Source organism: Lygodium microphyllum, chromosome 5 (genome assembly GCF_053477565.2).
Source record: "Lygodium microphyllum isolate KBCC chromosome 5, Lygodium_microphyllum_v1.1.10, whole genome shotgun sequence".
NCBI lineage: Eukaryota > Viridiplantae > Streptophyta > Polypodiopsida > Schizaeales > Lygodiaceae > Lygodium > Lygodium microphyllum.
Window position 1 is genome coordinate 75,267,641 of NC_141139.1, and position 18,291 is coordinate 75,285,931.

General features: G+C 49.1%; 1 protein-coding gene across 3 annotated transcripts in view; it reads left to right on the forward strand.

The window, feature by feature from the left end:
• The first annotated feature begins 207 nt into the window (after positions 1-207).
• LOC148036001 (kinesin-like protein KIN-UB) overlaps positions 208-18,291 on the forward strand; it is a 166,177-nt gene continuing 148,093 nt past the window's right edge. The window contains exon 1 of one of the 3 annotated variants that reach the window (XM_087678006.1): positions 208-1,533. In XM_087678006.1, the coding sequence (XP_087534132.1) occupies positions 1,368-1,533 (166 nt within the window). In that variant the 5' untranslated portion in view covers positions 208-1,367. The remainder of the gene's footprint in view (positions 1,534-18,291) is intronic. The other 2 variants (XM_087678004.1, XM_087678005.1) reach the window with 2 other exon arrangements.

The window sequence follows — 18,291 nt, forward strand, 5'->3', positions numbered from 1 at the left end:
TCTCCCAATCCCCCCCATTCTGGGACTTTCGGACCAAAGTTCAAATCCTTTAGTGCTTTTATGTCTGGCGGGAGTCCCTTTCCTTTCGCACGCTCTCCTGGCCTTTGCCTTTTCCTCCTTTCCTTTTGTTTCTTTCCCGTTTTCTGGAGTCTCGTTTACTCTTCCAAAGTTCTGCCCCACCCCCCTCTCCACCTCACTCATTTTATGCATATATATACCACCCCCCTCACTTCCTCACTCGTTTTATGCATATAAATAAATAAATATATTTGTCAAAGACGGCCATCGCGGTTAGCTTCCATCAGTCGGCATAGTTCTTCGGCACAAGCTCGCCTCATCTCTGCCTGGTTGATGTCCTCCATAGCCTCCTACCGAAGCTCCTAGTGGCCTCTTTTTTGTTTTGTGGCCAGAGACGGCCATCGCAGGGAATCAGGGGTATCTCCCACCAGGCGGCACATTTCCTCGGCAAATACTCTCTTCATCTCTGTGTGATTGATGTCCTCCATAGCCTGCTGATGAAGCTCTTAGCGGCATATTTTTGCGACAGCCAGCCATCGCAGGGATAGCTTCCACCAGGCGGCACATTTCTTTCACAAATGCTGGCTACCTTCATATCAACGTGGTTGATGTCCTCGATAGCGTGCTAATGAAGCTCTAAGTGGCATATTTTCGTTAGAGACGGCCATCGCAGGGATAGCTTCCACCAGGTGGCACATTTCGTCTGCAAACGCTGGCAGCTTCATCTCTGTGTGGTTGATGTCTTCGATAGCCTGATAGCGAAGGTCTTAACGGAATATCTTTTTGCCACAGACGGGCATTGCAGGGATAGCTTCCACCAGGCAGGCAGCACATTTCTTTCTCAAATGCTTGCTTCATCTCTGCGTGGTTGATATCCTCCATAGCCTGCTAACGAAGCTCTTGGCAGCATTTCCTCCATCCACATTTTGGAGCCCTTTAACGAAGCCCTCAGCAGCATATTTTTGCAGAGACCGCCATTGCAGGGGTAGCGTCCACCAGGCGGCACATTTCTTCGGCAATGCCTCGTTTGTCTCTGCATGGTTGATGTCCTCCATAATGATAACTTCCACCAGGTGGCACATTTTTTGTGCAAATGCTTGGTTCATCTCTGCGGGGTTGACGTAGTCCATAGCCTGTTAATGAAGCTCTTGGCGGCATATTCCTCCATCCACATTTTGATTGATCACCAAGTGGTAGTTTCCAGGTGATTAATCGTCTGAGGTCTATTTTGTCCAGCTGTAACATTTCCAAGTGTCCAGGTGATCTAGTTATCCAGCCATTACATTTCCGAGCATGGCAAGGATATCCCTAATGAGTACCTGCTGCCGTTCCCCAAAGTTTCCCAGGACATGACCATGGCAAATGCTTCCCGCAGCAGCGACGCTGCCCGGATGTACTTGGAAAGACACCCTGGTCTCAACAAATCTATCCCTGCTATGAATTCTCCTTGTACTGCTGGCCGCTTAAATGGAAATTACACAAAACGGAGTTCCCACAAGGTGGATGATGGTGCAGGTGAGCCTTTTTGTACTACAGTTTCGATTCTCTGTTTTTTCAACACTAAATATGGTTTATCTACTGGCCACCTATAAAAAAATGCGAATTGTATCTCATCATCCAAAGGAAAAGAGAAATGGATGATGCGCTGTCTGCAATGCAATCACTCTGGGCTCCAAACTCAAGGAAATTGATTGGGCTCTAGAGTTGTATGTTGCTGTGTCATCAACCTTGAATATCCTTACACCATTGTCTTGTATGAACAGTGCTGCTTGAATTTTTCTAAAAGAGGCACTCTTAACTCCATCATAGCAACTTTATATGGAGCTTATAAACTGCGGGATTCATTTTGTCCTTGGGTATCTTCATGATTTTCTTTTCTTAGTTCACATGGAACTTTGCATGAGCAGTTAGAGCACAAAGACATTGTATGATCTATTGTGAACAAAGGGCACACTAATAGATATCATTCTTAGATATCTCCCACCCAAATCCAAGATCTCAATCATTATCCTGAATATAAGTTCACCCCTATGGATTATGTCTTGTTGTGAATAGAGGCCACAGTAATACATAGTCCTTAATTGAATTTATTTATTGTATAGATGTCCTTATTATTCTATGATGATATCTCCCACTTAAGTGCAAGCTTCGGTAAGGTTCAGGAATCCTATAGTTAAGAAAATGGAAGTAAGATTATGGCCTTTTCAGAAAAATGATTGGGATGCTTTAACCCACCATATCTCAATCATAGGTGCTGTATGCGGGTCAGCCCTATGCCTACTGGATTATGGCTTGTTATGAGTGCACACTAATAGATATTGCTCTTAGATGATATCTCCCACCCAAATCCAAGATCCCAATTATAACCATGTTGAATGTAAGTTCACCCCTATATTATACCAAATGGATGATGTTTTGTTATGAATAGGGAAGCAATAATACATACTTCTTATTTGAACTTCTTTTATCATTTAGATGTCCTTATTCTAGGATGATAGTTCCCACTTAAATGCAAACTCCAGGAAGGTCTAGGAATCCTATAGTTAAGCAAATGAAAGTACACTTACGGACCATTCAAAAAAAGGATTGGTGTGCTTTAACCCACCATCTCTCATGAGTCAATCATAGGCGTTGAATGTGGATCAGCCCTATACCAAATGGATTATGGCCTATTATGAACAAAGGGTGCAATAACATATATTATTCTTAGATGATATCTCCCACCTAGGCCAAAGATCCCAATCATAGTATCGAAGGTAAGTTCACCCCTATACCAAATGAATGATGTCTTGTTGTGAATAGAGAGCACAATAATACATAGTTATTTGAGCTTATTTATTGTTTATGTTTTCTTATTATTCTAAGATGATATCTCACACAAAATAGGATATTTCAACCGAAGTGTTTCAGCCTTGGTCAAGTGCTTAGTGAAACGTCTAATAGAAATATTGATATACACATAATTAATGTGTATGTATGTGTGGCATATGTATTGCGAAGAAAATTGCTAGGGTTTGTACTAAGGAAACACAGAGTGTACGACCGTGATAGAACACAAAGAGATAGACATAGACATAGAAAGCAAAACTGAAATCCTAAATGTAAAACTCAAAACTCAAACACAAACAGAAGAATGAAGAGAAGAACACGACTTTGAAGTGAATGAATACTGTGAATGAATGTAAGAGTGTACAAATACTCAAGGGTAGAGCAAAGGTAAAGGAGACTAAGGCGACAACTCCAGAAGAGAGAGGGAGCCCAAACGTAGGTAGTTGGAGGGTGTGGAGATTGATGCTTGATTGATGTGAGTCAAATGCAGGCACTAGGAGACGGTGGAGATGTTGGCCATGGTAGGTGGATGCCAAACGTAGCTTGGAAGGTGGCGCCAGAGAGTGTGCGATAGCTTGGAGGAAGGCGCCAAGGCACTGCAAGGGTTGATGGAGAGGTGGTAGTAGTCGCAAAGGTTGGACAGCCACGTGGAGGTAGATTGATGGTTGAAATTTGCACACATGGGTGAGAAATCTGCAAAAAGGGACAAGGTTGAATGGGGCAATTTGTCTATTTATAGATGTTGAAGGGTGTCCCAAAGAATTAAGATTTATTGGGGGACCATTGAAACTTTCTCGGACCACTTTCCTTTTTAGGATTTTTCATTAATTACGTGTGTTTGGGGGCTGTTTAAGAATGCTAATCAGTGAAAAGCGTGTCTTAGCTCAACATGTACCGATCCTCTAATGTCAATAGATAAAGCCTTTTTTAATTTGGGTGTATGCATGCATCCATGTTACCTAGTGACGGCAACCATCACAAGGTAAAGTAGAAGAATCACCTCAATTAGAAAATTACTAGAGTTTTGGGAAAAATGAAAATTATGGTAGCATTACAAAAAATGTAAAAGGCTTTATTCTTGAACAGTAGGACAAATGCTAAAAGATCCTCCATCAATAGAGTATGTTGTGGGTATCCACTCTTAATGTTTGATCATTGATAATCAGTGATCACACATGTAGCTACCTATCATCTCCATATTGTCCATACCCCATTTGAAGTTGATGCCACCTTGCACATTAGCGGTTATCATTAGCTAGTTGTTTCCTTGTTGTTGGAGGACATTGCCATTATTGGAGGATTGTGTGTGGCTGTTGCTTGGCTTATTGCCTACAGATAGGAGCTTTGGTCAGCTTCTTGGTCATTTCCTTACTTGCTACAATTGTGTTTCTACGTTGATATTTGCATTTTTATTGGTTTGATCATCCTTGATATTAGGTTGATCTTAGAGGACTCTGGTTTTGTGTCTTGGGATTCATCATGAGTACGGTGCACTCTTGGAGTTGTTCTTGATGGCTTTACACCACTCTTAGCTCACCTCATCTCCAATCATTGAGACAGAGAGGTTTGTGGACCTTGTCATATCATATTTATTCATATGCATTCATTCTTCATGTGAGCATTCTACAAATTGTGTTTCATTGTTGTTGTCCTTTCTATGTTTCCCTTTGTATCCCTTAGCATTTCTTTACAAGCACATCTTATCTTGGTGTGGTTATGTTGGGTATCCCTCTCATGCCCCTTGGATCTCTACCTATGTCTACTAAGATCTAAGGATATCCATTCCTCGCTTATAGTGTCTTGTCACACACTATTTGGCTCTCTTAGTTGCAAGGATATCCAACCCATACTTTTAGTGTGTATGTACTAGAGACCAAAACTTACATATTAGTGCTTCGTATTTAGATGCTTTAGTGCTCAGCTAAGCTAAACTAAGAATAACATGCAATAGAAGATAAAAGCGAGTGAGTGAATAAATGCAAGAAAAGGAAAGAAAACGTAACATGTAGGTAGCCTAAGGGCACATTAGCTAATGGGTCTCACTCAAATAGTCTAAGGAGCTAAGAGTAGGACAAATAATAGACTAGCTTGAGGATACCGTATCCTAATGTATCTTAAGGAACCTAGAAGGTGCTAACGTAAAGGTAGAGCCACAATCCCACACATCCTTCAATAAATCTCTAGCAAGAGAAATCATGAAAAAGAAGAAAAGCCAAACATATTATATCAACTATTAAGTCCCAAAGACCCCAAGTCTCAAGCATTTGTTGCATGAGGTTCAGGCAAGTCATGAAATTAGATCCATTAAAACAAGTCGTGTCACTAAAGGCATTCTTTACCATTAGCAACTGAAACACCTATCTAAATCCAAGGCGGACGTCCCACTCTGTGCTAGAGTCCGGGTCTGTGAGAAAACCAACCGACTTTCGCCAATTGATTTTCGCTCCCACTGTTGAACAGAACACCTCAAGAGCCAGCCTCACTCTCTCCAACATCAACTTATCGTCCTCTATGTAGAGTGCTGTATTGTCTGTATACTCTGAGTCTAGCAACTCAGTCTTCTTTCTCACTGGAAGTTGAAGGTTGCGTAAACCGCTTACATGGGACCTGAGGAAGTGAGACATTGCCTCTGCAAAGAGTAGGAACAGGTACAGGGCTAGGGGCAAGCCCTATCGGACCGATCTCTCCAGTCGAAACTTCTCTCCACGTCTACCACCTATGAGAACCTTGTTGGTGGCCGATTTGTAAAGAGCGGAGACCCCGCAAATCCAAGCTTGTGGAAAACCCAACCTCGCCATGGTGCCTTCTAGGAAATCTCAGTCCACCTTGTCATAAGCTTTCTCGAAATCCAAGAGAAGTACGACTAGTCTCTGCCCACTGTGCTGAGTCTACTCTGTCGCCTCAAAGAAGGTAAATACATTGTCCAGGATGCTCCTATCCTGGACAAAGCTTGTCTGTGTGTCATGGATGATGTCTGGTAGCACGGGGCATAGTCGCCTACCAATCATCTTTGCCAATGCCTTATAGGCCACTGACAATAAGGTGATCGGTCTCCACTGGGAAAGCTCCAATCAATCTCCCCCTTTGGGGAGAAGATTGATAAGGCGTGCCGAAAGGCTCCGTGGTATCTGTCCTGAAGTGAAAATCTCTTGGAAGGCCATAAGTAGGGGGTCCTTCACCAATTTCAAGTAGGTAGTAAAGAAGGCCTTGGGGAGAGGCCATCCTCTCTCGGGCGTTTTTGCCCATCCTGTGTATGGACAGCCTCTTGTAGTTCCTTCTTTGTGAAGGGGGCTAGGAGGGAGCGTCCCATCTCCTCTGTGACGAGGGACGGAATGTGATCCCAGACCTACAGCCTACATTGCTGTCCTCTAGCTGAGCTGTCTCCTGTTGGAAAAGGCGACTGTAGTAGTCAGTGGCAATCTCCATCACCTCGTCTGGGCTAGAGCGAGTCCTCCCATATTGATCTGAGGTTGCGTATCTGCTCTTCTGAGGTGCGAGGCTGGTGCACCTGTAAAAACTCTCTGCACATCGTATCCCCCTTCCGCGCTTAGCAAGCTACTGAGGTGTGGAAAGAGAACTGTGAGCGCTTGTCCTCTAAGCCCGCAATGGTTGCTCGTACTCGCACCTCTTGTGCGTGGAGGGTGGGATCCCCTGGTGCCTCCTGTAGTAATCTCTGTGTGGGTGCAAGGTCCTCCCGGAGTGCTCTCTCCTCTTCCCAGCTCTGTTGCCTGGCTTGTATGGTTGCCTCTTGGTAGATTTTGCTCGATTCGGCTAGGATCTCTGCAACCTCCTCTATGATCTGATTCCTCCTGTTCCATTTCCTAGTCCAAAGCTACTCTATCTGTCTCGTCACCTCTCTCCTATAGATCGAGTCAGGGATCTGATAGGATCATGTATCTAGGGCAGATGTTGGGGGGTCTAGTGTCGGGAGAATTGGGCAGTGATCTGACAACGTGGTCCAAGCCAACTGCCCGATCTAGCCTCCACGAGATCCTCCCTATTCTCCCACATAAAATTTGTCCAACCGCTCCAGCAGGACTCCACCTAGCCACCTGTATCCCCAAGAGAAGTCCAGCGACCTCTCCCTCTTGTGGAAGGCAGGGTCTCTCCAAGCATCACGTGCACCTACTGCTAGTAGAAATACCTCCCATGCCTCCTGCTCCTCCCCGGCCATGCCTTGGTAGTTTTTGCCTCTGCCCTGTTGGTCCTCCAATGCCTCCATGTTGTTGAAGTCTCCTCCAACGATCTAGGAGTCCACCTCTAGGAGTCCCTCGGCAATCTCCACCCAGAACTTGCTGCGTGCCCTAACCTCCATAGGGGTATAGACATTGAGGACTCCCAAGCACAAGTCCCCAATGTCTAGTCTGATCCATAAAACCCTCCCTACCACTATTGTCCTGTGGTCTCGTATACATGCGGTGAGACTCGAGCTGATAGAGGTGCATGCGTCTCCACTCTTGCCGTGGGCACCTACGGCGTGCTCCCAGTAAGTGCGGGAGTTGCGCGGGAGTACCTTTCTTACCCGCTGGGTCTGGGTGGGCGAGCTTGTGCTCCTGTAGAAGTAGGATGTCGATCCGTCCGGCAAGGGCAGGTTGTAGCTTCTGCCGAACAATCAACTTTCTAGAACCACGTGCCCCACTGTAGTGGAGATTGTTCACACTCCATGATGCAAGGTGTAAGCTCATGGGGAAACTCGTGACTGGCCGAATAGGCATCTATTCGGTGTGGAAGCTGCTGATGAGGAGGAGAAACTATGAGGCATGCAAGTGCGCTTTGCTAGGTCTGGATGGTGAACTTCAAATCCCCCATGGTGGCCTTAGTCGGACCATAGGGATGATAGATGCTCCAAGTGGTACTATCAATGTGACAATCAGCCATGCTGAGAGTTGTGACTCTGTGCACTGGTAGAAACGGGCCGCCTGTGCCAGGGGCCACTCCATCACATCTCGCGGAGCTTTCCACTGTGGAGGGGCTCAAAAATGATGCTCAAGTGCGGGACCTCAGCACCAGCCCACTAGTTAATGTCCATCATGCAGCCACGCCATTGTTGTGCAAATAGTGCTAGTCCTTCATCTCCCATCCACTGGGAGATGTGGTTGTCCACTTGACTCTTCAACTCCTCTATCTGTGTTGTCGTCCAAAACCTTGAGTGGGAGGACTGAAAGAAGGCGGCGTAGTTTGGTCCATCCGGTGGTGTTGGTAGATGGACCTTGCTCCTCCTTGACTTGCAGACCACGAAGATCCCCACCTCTAGAGGTAGTGGGAACTCTTTGTGCTTTGCAACTCTCAGGTAGGACCATGGGTCACTGTGGAAGAACTCCTGTGGCAACAGTTGTACCTGTCTCGGGAAAGTGTGATGGGCGACAGGGGCAGATGAGTTGGTGGCTGTGTGGGAGAGGGAGAAATGTTGGTGTAAGGAGGATGTAGGCGTGTGTGGCTCATCACCTCTTGTGGGAGGAGGGGGGGTGGTTCTGGGGGGGATCACCAGAAACGGGGGCGGATCAGGAGGGGTGCTCAACAGGGGAGGTGGTGGGGGGGAGATCGAGGGATGGTGGGATGGCCAGAGGTGCATGGCGGGTGGGGGGAGGGACTGGTGGCCCTGGAAGGGGGGGGGGGGGCGTGGGCTCGGGTTAGTGGGGGGGGCATGGGAGGTGGGGGGGTGGGTGTGGGCTCTCCAGTGCGGTAGTTTGTGGCGCGTGTGGTGGACATGGGGGGTTGCGGCCCTGCTGGGTGGGGCAGGCAGAGGGTTGCGGAGTGCTCTGCCGAGGGGGCGTCGCTCGCCCTCTTGCTCCTTGCTAATCAGGCTGTGTCTGCGGAGCTGGATGCGCCCCCCTTGTCGTCTCCCTCTCTCTCGTCTTTGGACCCTTGTGAAGCCGTCAACATCCACCTGTGGGCCTGTCGACGGAGTCGCCTTGGCTTCGAAGCGCGTACAGTCTGCTGCTGCCTGGCCCAAAGTCATGGAAGTGCAAGCATTGCCCTGGTTGCCCGGTCACAATGACCTGTTGCCTAAAGGAGTGACCTCCAGCCTCCATCTCTGGGAACTTGGGTATACTTTGTCTTTCACGGCCACCCGTACCTTGGGGACTCCTGTAGCTGTCACGGCATCTGCGAAGGAGGCAGGGAGAACTGTGCCGAAGAGCCGACCAAAGTCCTCCACTAATTGGCGGTACTCTACCGCCAGTCCGGGAAAAAGTAAAGTGATTGGGTGTCTGAGAAAATTGTTGTGGAGCTCAGATGACTCCACTGTGGAGTCGCTATACTAGGGGACCATGTGAATGACCCCCTTCGTGGAGGCATAGGGCGAGCTGTCCACTAACTCTCGAGTTGCGTCCGCGGAGGTGAGATGAACCATGAAGGTCCCACGGCCCATGAGGACTGCCTCCACGATCTGCGTTGTGCCAATGCACAGTGTGGAGTGGAGCCAATCCCAAAGCTGGGCCCTGGCTAGAGAGTGTCCTACTACGTGACCGAAAATCGCTGTTTCTTTAAGCTTCAGCTCAGTGGTGCGGACAGCCAAGAGTTGTTCCTCAGAGAGGACAATGTGCAAGGAGTTTGATTGGGGGACACTCATAGAATGCACCGGCGTCTGACCAGAGGTTTCCATTGCGCTTCCCTATTGAGAACCTACCAAACACACTGCTGTATTGTCGGAGGGGGGAAGTTGCTGCAAATGGAGGGAGCAACCGGGGGAGGGGGCGAGGGCGATGGCAATGGCGAGGGGGGGGGGGTGGATTCTGTTTTTTGATGCCGGTAGAGGTGCCAGGTGCTGCGGATGATGGCGTGGGAGGCATGTAGGTAGGTGGCCGCAAGGTGGAAGAGACGGGAGAGAACGTGAGAGGGGTATCAAGCCCGGGGGGGGGGGGAACAAGCGTGTGGCCAGTACTAGGGCGTGGAGGTGATTAGAGTGAGGGGGAGGTGCCAGAGCGGGGGGGATGTACCATGCGGAGGGGGGGGGGGGTGCAGGCACAACGTGATGGCGGAGGTCATAGGGCGGGGGGGGGGGGGGGGCAGCGTGATGGCGATGGTGAGGAGGGGGGAAGCGTAATGTGGTGGCAAGGAGGGGAGGCGCAACGTTGACGACGAGCAGGGGGTAGCGCGATAGTGAGGAGGCGGTGCAGTTCGATAGGGCACAGGGGCAAGGGCAGCGACGCATTGGTAGGGAGCAATACTGCTTGCAGATTAGCTTGGAATTACAAGATAGTTGCTACTGCACACATCGACTTGCACATTCGATAGGTGCTAGGTTTGTAGTGTAGTTAAGGACTAACATTGGAGGTATGCATTGGTTGTGACTGGCTTGGAGACTAGGTTTGTTGGTCGCTCCATGGTGGCTCTATGCTCTCTTGAATAAGCCTTATTTTTTTTGACCAACATGGAGGCTTTCCTTCTCAAGGTTGAGATTCAAGCATCTCTTGATGCTACCATGATGATTGTTTCTCTCACACGTCTTTCATATGAAAAGCTTCTACATTGACTTTGCTATTAGGTTCTTGGCACCATAGCTGAAATCAGCTCCTCCTTTTGTTGAGAAAAAACCCTTTACCCTTCACCGGCAGTTTGCATTTTTACGTTTTTGTGTTTTGCGTTTAGGGTTCGCAGCCCCAAAAAGGGGCACCATCCTGTCAGAGTGCAGCGGTGCGGAAGCGTAGGACTGAGAGAGAGAGAACGCAGAGAGAGAAGGGAGAGAAAGAGACAGTGTACACTGAAGATCTGCTGTATAAAGAATGCTGAATACAAAGATATACACGGGCGCAGTGCGCTGGACTGCGTGTCTCCACCTCGACGATGCGACCTGCTGTCCACCTCGAAGTCTGCTGCAGTCTGCACTGTCTGCTGTCTGAAATCTGCGAACAGAGACAGAGATCTGCACGGCACCGGTCTGTAATCTGCGACAGAGAATGATCGCCAGACTGCTGAAAACGTCAGCAATAAATAGGCGAAAATCTGCCTAGAATGGGGCGCCAAAATAGGGCGCAGCCTGATAAAAAACAGCTGCAGGCAGTCGGACTGCCACGTGGCAGTCCGACTGCACAGTCCGATTGTGCAGCTGGACTGTGCAGCTGCTGCCTGCCTGAAAACAGGCTATGATCTCTGACACCCCCTCTTAGAGCCTGGACAGGGCAGAAGCCTGAGGGATCTGGAATGTTGCCGAAGTAGAGCCTGAGGAAGCGCCTTCGTAAACAAATCCGCAAGATTATCCTCCGTCTTGCAATACTCCACAGTGATGGTCTCATCCAAAAGCTTTTCTCGGATGAAGTGGTACTGGATCTCAATGTGCTTTGTCCGGGCATGAAAAACAGGATTCCTCGCCAAGGCAATGCAACTCTCATTGTCACATCGCAGCAATGTAGGACGAGTCTGGGGGCACCCAAGCTCCTCCAACAGTCTCCGAAGCCACACAACCTCGCATGTGGTGGAAGACGCGGCCCGATACTCCGCCTCAGTAGACGAAAGGGCTACCGTGGGCTGCTTCTTGCTACTCCAAGAAATAACACCTGCACCCAAAGTAAAGCAGTAACCTGTTGTAGACCGCCTGTGGTCCACGTCACCGGTCCAATCCGAGTCGCTCCAACCTGCAAGTACAAGATCTGACCCATCTGTCCCTGTGGGGTAATGAATCCCCAAATCAGACGTCCCCCTCAGATACCGAAGTATCCTCTGAGCAGCCTGTCAATGCACCGTCTTAGGTTCACTCATGAACCCTGCCAAGAGCCCAACAGCAAAACATAGATCAACCCTGGTGTTGAGAAGCCAAATCAAAGACCCTATCAACTGTCGATAGCGGGAAGCATCCGCCAAAGGAGAAGCTGAGTGGGAAGTGGCCTTTCAGTTCGGATCCATAGGAGTAGAGAGGGCCCGACAATCTTCCATCTCAAAAGACACCAAGAGCTCCTGTACATATCTCTGTTGGGAGAGAAAGATCCCCCTCTGAGACTGAAAAATCTCATGTCCTAAAAAGAAATGGAGTAGCCCCAAATCCGTCATCTCAAACGTCTAATGTAAAGCTGATGTTGTCTCCTGGACCTGCTGTGCATCATCACCTGTGACAATCAAATCATCAACATATAATACAAACAGCACACAACCATCCTCGGAAGTGTGAACATACAGCTGCGGATCGGCCTTGGACCGCCGATATTCCAACTGAGTTTGGAGGAACGAATCAATCTTCTCGTTCCAAGCTCGCGGGGCCTGCTTGAGACCATACAGGGCCTTCTTCAACCTGTAGACTTTCCCATCGGAAGAACCAAAGCCAGGAGGCTGCTCAACGTAGATCTCCTCCTTCAAATCACCATTCAGGAAGGCCGACTTCACATCCAGCTGATAAACAGGCCATCTCCTATGGCCAGCCAAAGCAAGAACAGCTCTAATGGTTGCCATACGAGCAGTAGGGGCAAAGGTGTCATGATAGTCAATCCCTGGGCGCTAGGCAAAACCCTTAGCAACAAGGCGAGCCTTGTGCTTATCCAAAGTACCATCACTGAGATATTTGGTCTTGAAGACCCACTTGACTCCAATCACCTTCTTCTTCGGGGGGCGTGGCACAAGTGACCAAGTGCCATTCCTCTCAATAGCCTCCAACTCAGCTTCCATAGCTTTCTTCCATGGGGCGGACTGTAAAGCCTCCTTCACGGAGGTGGGCTCTCGATCCTGCATAACTCGGGACATCAAACAATAATTGGAGCACACAAGCTCCGAAGAATGCGCCTAGTGCCTCCGTGACCGCCGCGGACCATCCTGCGGTCCCCACTCCTCAGGAACCCCCTCGATCCCTGAATCACGGAGTGTGTCACGGGCCCAGCGAGGAGGAGGCCGAACCTCCCCTCGTCGTTCTCCATCAGTAGAAGACTTTGGAATGTCCACCGGTGGTAACTCCTCAGAAGGATCCGGTGGAACAGTAGACTCTGTGTCAGAAATAGAATCATAATCAAATGGCACAGGCTCCAGTGGAACTGTAGAAGGAGCCAAACTCTCCCCTGGATCTCCAAGAACGGGATGCTCCTCACCCGTTGAAGAAGCCGGAACCTCCACAAACCGCACATCACGGCTAGTATATACATCCCGCTTGACGGGATCATAGAGTCGGTAGCCTTGGGATTGGGAGCTGTAGCCAACAAATACCTGTTTGCGGGAAGCCGCTTCGAATTTGTCACGGTGAGCTTTGGGAATGTGAACATAGGCATCACACCCAAAGACCCGAAAGTAAGAAACATCTGGCTTCGTTCCAAAATATGCCTCAAATGGAGTCATCCCTTCCACGGCCGAAGTAGGAGATCGGTTAAGGATGTGGACTGCAGTAGCCACAGCCTCGGCCCACAGAACCTGGGGGGGTCTGTCGGTGCTCCATCATGGTGCGCGCCATCTCGATCACACTGCGGTTCTTCCATTCGAGAATACCATTTTCTTGTGGAGTATTCGTATTGGCAAACTCCTGGTGAATTCCTCTATCTGCACAAAACCGAGCAAATTCATTAGAGACAAATTCACCTCCCTTGTCGGATCGCAAGGTCTTCAACTTCCGGCCTGATCGGTTCTCCTCAAAGAGAAGCCAATCCTTGAAGTGCGAGAAAGCTTCTGATTTTAGTGCCAAAAAGTAGGCCCATGTCATCCTGCTATAGTCATCCACGATCAGCATGAAGTACGAGCTCCCACGCAGGGACTCATTCCTCATAGGGCCACATAGATCCGTAGATACTAACTCCATCGGTGAGGTAGACCGCCGCGAAGCGGTGTGGGGAATGGCATCCCTATGCTGCTTTCCCTTTATGCAGGAGACACATGGCTGCTGGCTCACCACTATATCCGGCAACCCTCGAACAAGCTGTCCCCGTGACGCCTTCTGAAGATAGTCATAGTTCAGGTGACCAAACCTAGCATGCCATAATTCAGACTGTGACTGTGAGGTAAGAAGAAAAGTAGAGAGGGCAGTGGAAGACTTCAGTTTGTAAATGCCGTTCTCCTCATATCCAGATGATAGAACCTTCCTCGATACACGATCAAGGACTCGCACTGTAGAATTGTCAAACTCCACCAGAAGACCAAGGGAACAAATCTTATGGACTGAAAGGAGATGGTACCCCAATCCTGGTACATGCAAAACCTCTGAAGTATGGGTGCCACCTCGTCCATCCGGAATAAGCTGCATCTTACCCCGACCTGCAATAGAAACTGAAGAGCTGTCTCCAATGAGAACCTGCCCACGCGAAGGTCGCAGCTGGGCAACACCATCCGATGAAGGAGTCATGTGCCGTGAGACACCACTATCAATAATCCACTCTCGAGATTGGGAAGCCGCCATCGCAGGATCAGAAGCATTCGGTGAAGCGTCCTCAATGACAACTAAATGTAGAAATGCAGCTGATGAGGGTGCAGTCACCGCTCCAGAATCCTTGGTGTCCTTCTTCTTGGTGTCCTTCGAGTCTTTGTCAGGGCAATCCTTCTTCCATTGGCCAGTCTTTCCACAAATATGGCATGTGGAGTCTTTGTCCTTGTCCTTGTCCTTGTCCTTCTTGGACTTGTTATCCCCCTTCTTCTTTTGGTCCTTCCCCTTTTTCTGAGAGGCTTGACCTGTCAACGCCTCCGTCTTGGAAGCATTCTGTCCCTTTAACTGTTCCTCTTGGTCCAAGACCATAGGAACTAACTCCTCCCACCGAAGAGTAGACTCGCGCCCTGAAGCAATAAGGGTAGAGTAAAATGTACCGAATCGTGGCGGCAACTGGGACAAGAGTGTAATCGCCATGTCTTCGGAGGAGATCGGCTTCCCCGCATTCTGAACCTGCATCTGTAGCTGCCTTAGCTTGTTAATGTGTTCCCTTAGCGAAGAAGACTTATTGACGGACAAAGTCCGCATCTATACCTCCAAAGAAACCCTCTTCATCAGGGTCATCCGATTGTACATTTGATCAAGCTCCAGCCATATCTCACGAGCCACCGTCAAGTGCTCGATGTGAGCGATCACGGCTGTAGTGCATGATAGAAAGAGAAAGGATCGAATCCTGGCATTCAGTTTGTCCCAATGAGACTGGGCCCTGGCCAACTCCGCACGAGCATCGGAAGAGAGTTTGGACTCATCTCTTACCGAGGGCCGGTCAATATCTTCCTGTACCAACTCCGCCAAATCATAGGACTCCAGAATGGCCAACATCATAACGCGCGAAATGCGGTAGTTGTCGCCATCGAGCTTCTGATCTGTAGGAAGAGCCGGTAGGACAGGCACCTTCCGGTCCATAATCGCCTGGAACTCCAAGTCCATCTCTGTAGACATCTTCACCTGCAATGCCTTCTCAAACGCAAAAGCAGCCCCCTCTGACTGAGTAGACTCAGCCTGCTAAGGCTCTTCAGCGTCCCGAAGCTCCTTCACCCGCCGGAGGCGATGAAAAAGCAAAACCTGCACTTTTAGGTTGAAAACTCAAACTTTCTCCGCGACAAACAGCAGTAAACAGCAGCAAATCCACCACCTGTACTCCTTTCCTGTGCGCCCACACTCGTTTCAGCCTTGTTCCAAGGCGCAGCCCTCCTGTCTGCCCTTAAACGCAAAAAACGCAAATTTGTGTCGCGATGGAAACTCCTCTTCAGGTTGATTCTGCACTCAGTCAGCCCTCAAACACTGCTCTGATACCATGTTAGAGTGCAGCGGTGCGGAAGCGTAGGACTGAGAGAGAGAGAACGCAGAGAGAGAAGGGAGAGAAAGAGACAGTGTACACTGAAGATCTGCTGTATAAAGAATGCTGAATACAAAGATATACACGGGCGCAGTGCGCTGGACTGCGTGTCTCCACCTCGACGATGCGACTTGCTGTCCACCTCGAAGTCTGCTGCAGTCTGCACTGTCTGCTGTCTGAAATCTGCGAACAGAGACAGAGATCTGCACGGCACCGGTCTGTAATCTGCGACAGAGAATGATCGCCAGACTGCTGAAAACGTCAGCAATAAATAGGCAAAAATCTGCCTAGAATGGGGTGCCAAAATAGGGCGCAGCCTGATAAAAAACAGCTGCAGGAAGTCGGACTGCCACGTGGCAGTCCGACTGCACAGTCCGACTGTGCAGCTGGACTGTGCAGCTGCTGCCTGCCTGAAAACAGGCTATGATCTCTGACACATCCTAGACTGACTATGCCTATTTATAGGCCACTCTCTCATTCATTCCTCACGGTTGATTTATTCAGTCCGTCACCTCTTCTCTCCAGCCTCTCCACTATCCTCACACCCTTTCAGGAGGACATTGTGGTTCGTGGTTCGTGGTTGTTTTCATCATCTTCCTTGTGCTACGGCACCCTTGTTCCCTTGTATCACATTCACTCCTTGATTTAGATCTTCATCATTTCATTCATCAGAGTTTTTTCTCTCTTCTCTTCTCTTCTCCATGTTTGCTGAGTTCACTCCGTGTTCCTCCCCGCAAACCCTACTATCTTGCTGGTACGTCATCTTTTGACATGGTATCAGAGTTGGATCTGCTCACCTAGCAACGAAGATCCTCCACTCTAGTGAAGGCAAAGATCGGTGGCGGGCTTGGCATCCACTTCTTTTCTTCTTTCATTGCATCAAAATCTCGTTTTTGCAGATTTCAGGTGTTTTAGCTTGCCGCCCACACCCGTTCACGGAGGACATCTCAGCTGAAGTTGTCCATTGCTGTCTCCATTAGTTGGCGCCTGATTTCTAGCCCTCTTCACGCGATTTGGAGCTGATTTGAGTCAGGCACATGCTGTTCATGTGCAGACCCGTTGCCGTACAGCCTGCCATGTCATGATAGTTCTGTTGCTTGCGTTTTTAGTCTTTTTCTCTCTTGTAGGCTGTGTTGCTTGCGTTTTTAGTCTTTCTCTCTCCTCGCTTGCGTTTTTCTACTGGTTGCAACCTCTTACTGCTGGTCACATCCTCCTTTCACTGGCAGCTCACTTCCAGCCCTTCCACTACCCTCCCACCCCTTGAGGCGGACATTGCGGTTTGTGCTTCACATTGCCCTCACACCCCTTGAGGCGGACATTGCAGTTCGTGGTTCATGGTGGCTGACTTCTTCCTTCTTTAGCAAGGCACATTGGTATCCATGGCTTCTTTACCAACGGATGACCAGACTACCGGGTGCTCCTATTGTGGCATCACCGAACACACTATCGATGCTTGTTGACTTGGACCTTTGCTTCCCACCTCCTCGGAGTATATGCGTCTTCCACCAGGCACTCCTTGTGCCACCTGTCCTTTTTGGGCCACATAAAACATTCAGCATCGGCTATCAGAGTACTATGCTCAAGGCAATAAGACGCATCCGATGCGCACTAAGTTCTTTCGAGCACATGGAGGATCGATTGGCGCTGCGACCTCCTAGAGATCGTTGCAATTCTAGCGGCAGTCTTCTCCCACTTATTTTCAAGTACAGTGGCTTCCACGACCTACGGATTTGCAGTCCGCTCTATCGATAGATAATGATTATTTGATACCGTCTCCTAGTCAATTCGCTCCTTCGAGAGACAGTGGTTGCTCGACTTCTTCCTCTTCTTCGGCTACCCAGTCTGCTCCACTGCGAGATAGTGATTGTTGCCCACCTCTTGCTCATTCTGAGCCCCACCCTTTCCCACCCTCGACTACTCAGGTTCGAGAGGCTACCTTTGGGAGCTCTTCGGCACCCCATATATCTTCTTTAGCACGATCGGCGGCACTTCCTTCGTCATCATACATTTCGGAGTCTGTGATCCATGAGTTTTTAGATTCCCTATCTACTTTAGAGGGAGATTCAAAGAGGGATGTTATTTCTTTGCCCTCAGAGGGGACATCTACTTCTTTTTCAACTTCAGCGGGGGCCCCTTCACCTCCCACCTTAGAGGGGGAACCTACTCCACATAAAGTTCTTCACCCATCCTCTACTTTCTTGGGGTGGCTGTCTTCGACCAGTCATCTCTTCTACTGATACCTAGGATCTTTAGGTATCACCTAGATCGGGACCTTGGAGGTTCAGCCGCAACTTGGTGACGAGGCCTTCGTATTCCTTCCAGTATGGATGCATGGAGCTAGTGGCTTCTCTCCCGAGGTTGAGTTTCCGGTTCTCTAGTTCACTCTGTCTATTGTTCTTTATTGCAGGTTTCCTTTCCGGTGGAAATCTTGGATCTTCGGGATCCTCTACATCTTCTTTCTCCTCTTCTTCTTGCCTTCGTCCCTTGGTCACTTGGTTAGCATAGAGCCACCTCCCGAGATCGAGTATGGGCATATCCTTATGGTTCTTGGTACCATGCAAAGTCCGACATTCCTCCGATGCATTGCATGTTTTCACAATCTTTGTACTAGGGCATTTGGGCAAGTGAACAATTTCCCCATGAGGGACACTGTCGAAGTGGCACCTCTTGCATGAGCATTCTTCAGCATGTAGCATTGCATCTCCACCTCACTCTTCTCTTGTTTCTCTTTTTGGGCTTGAGAGGGGGTGTTGAGAAACCCTTCACTTGCAGTTTGCGTTTT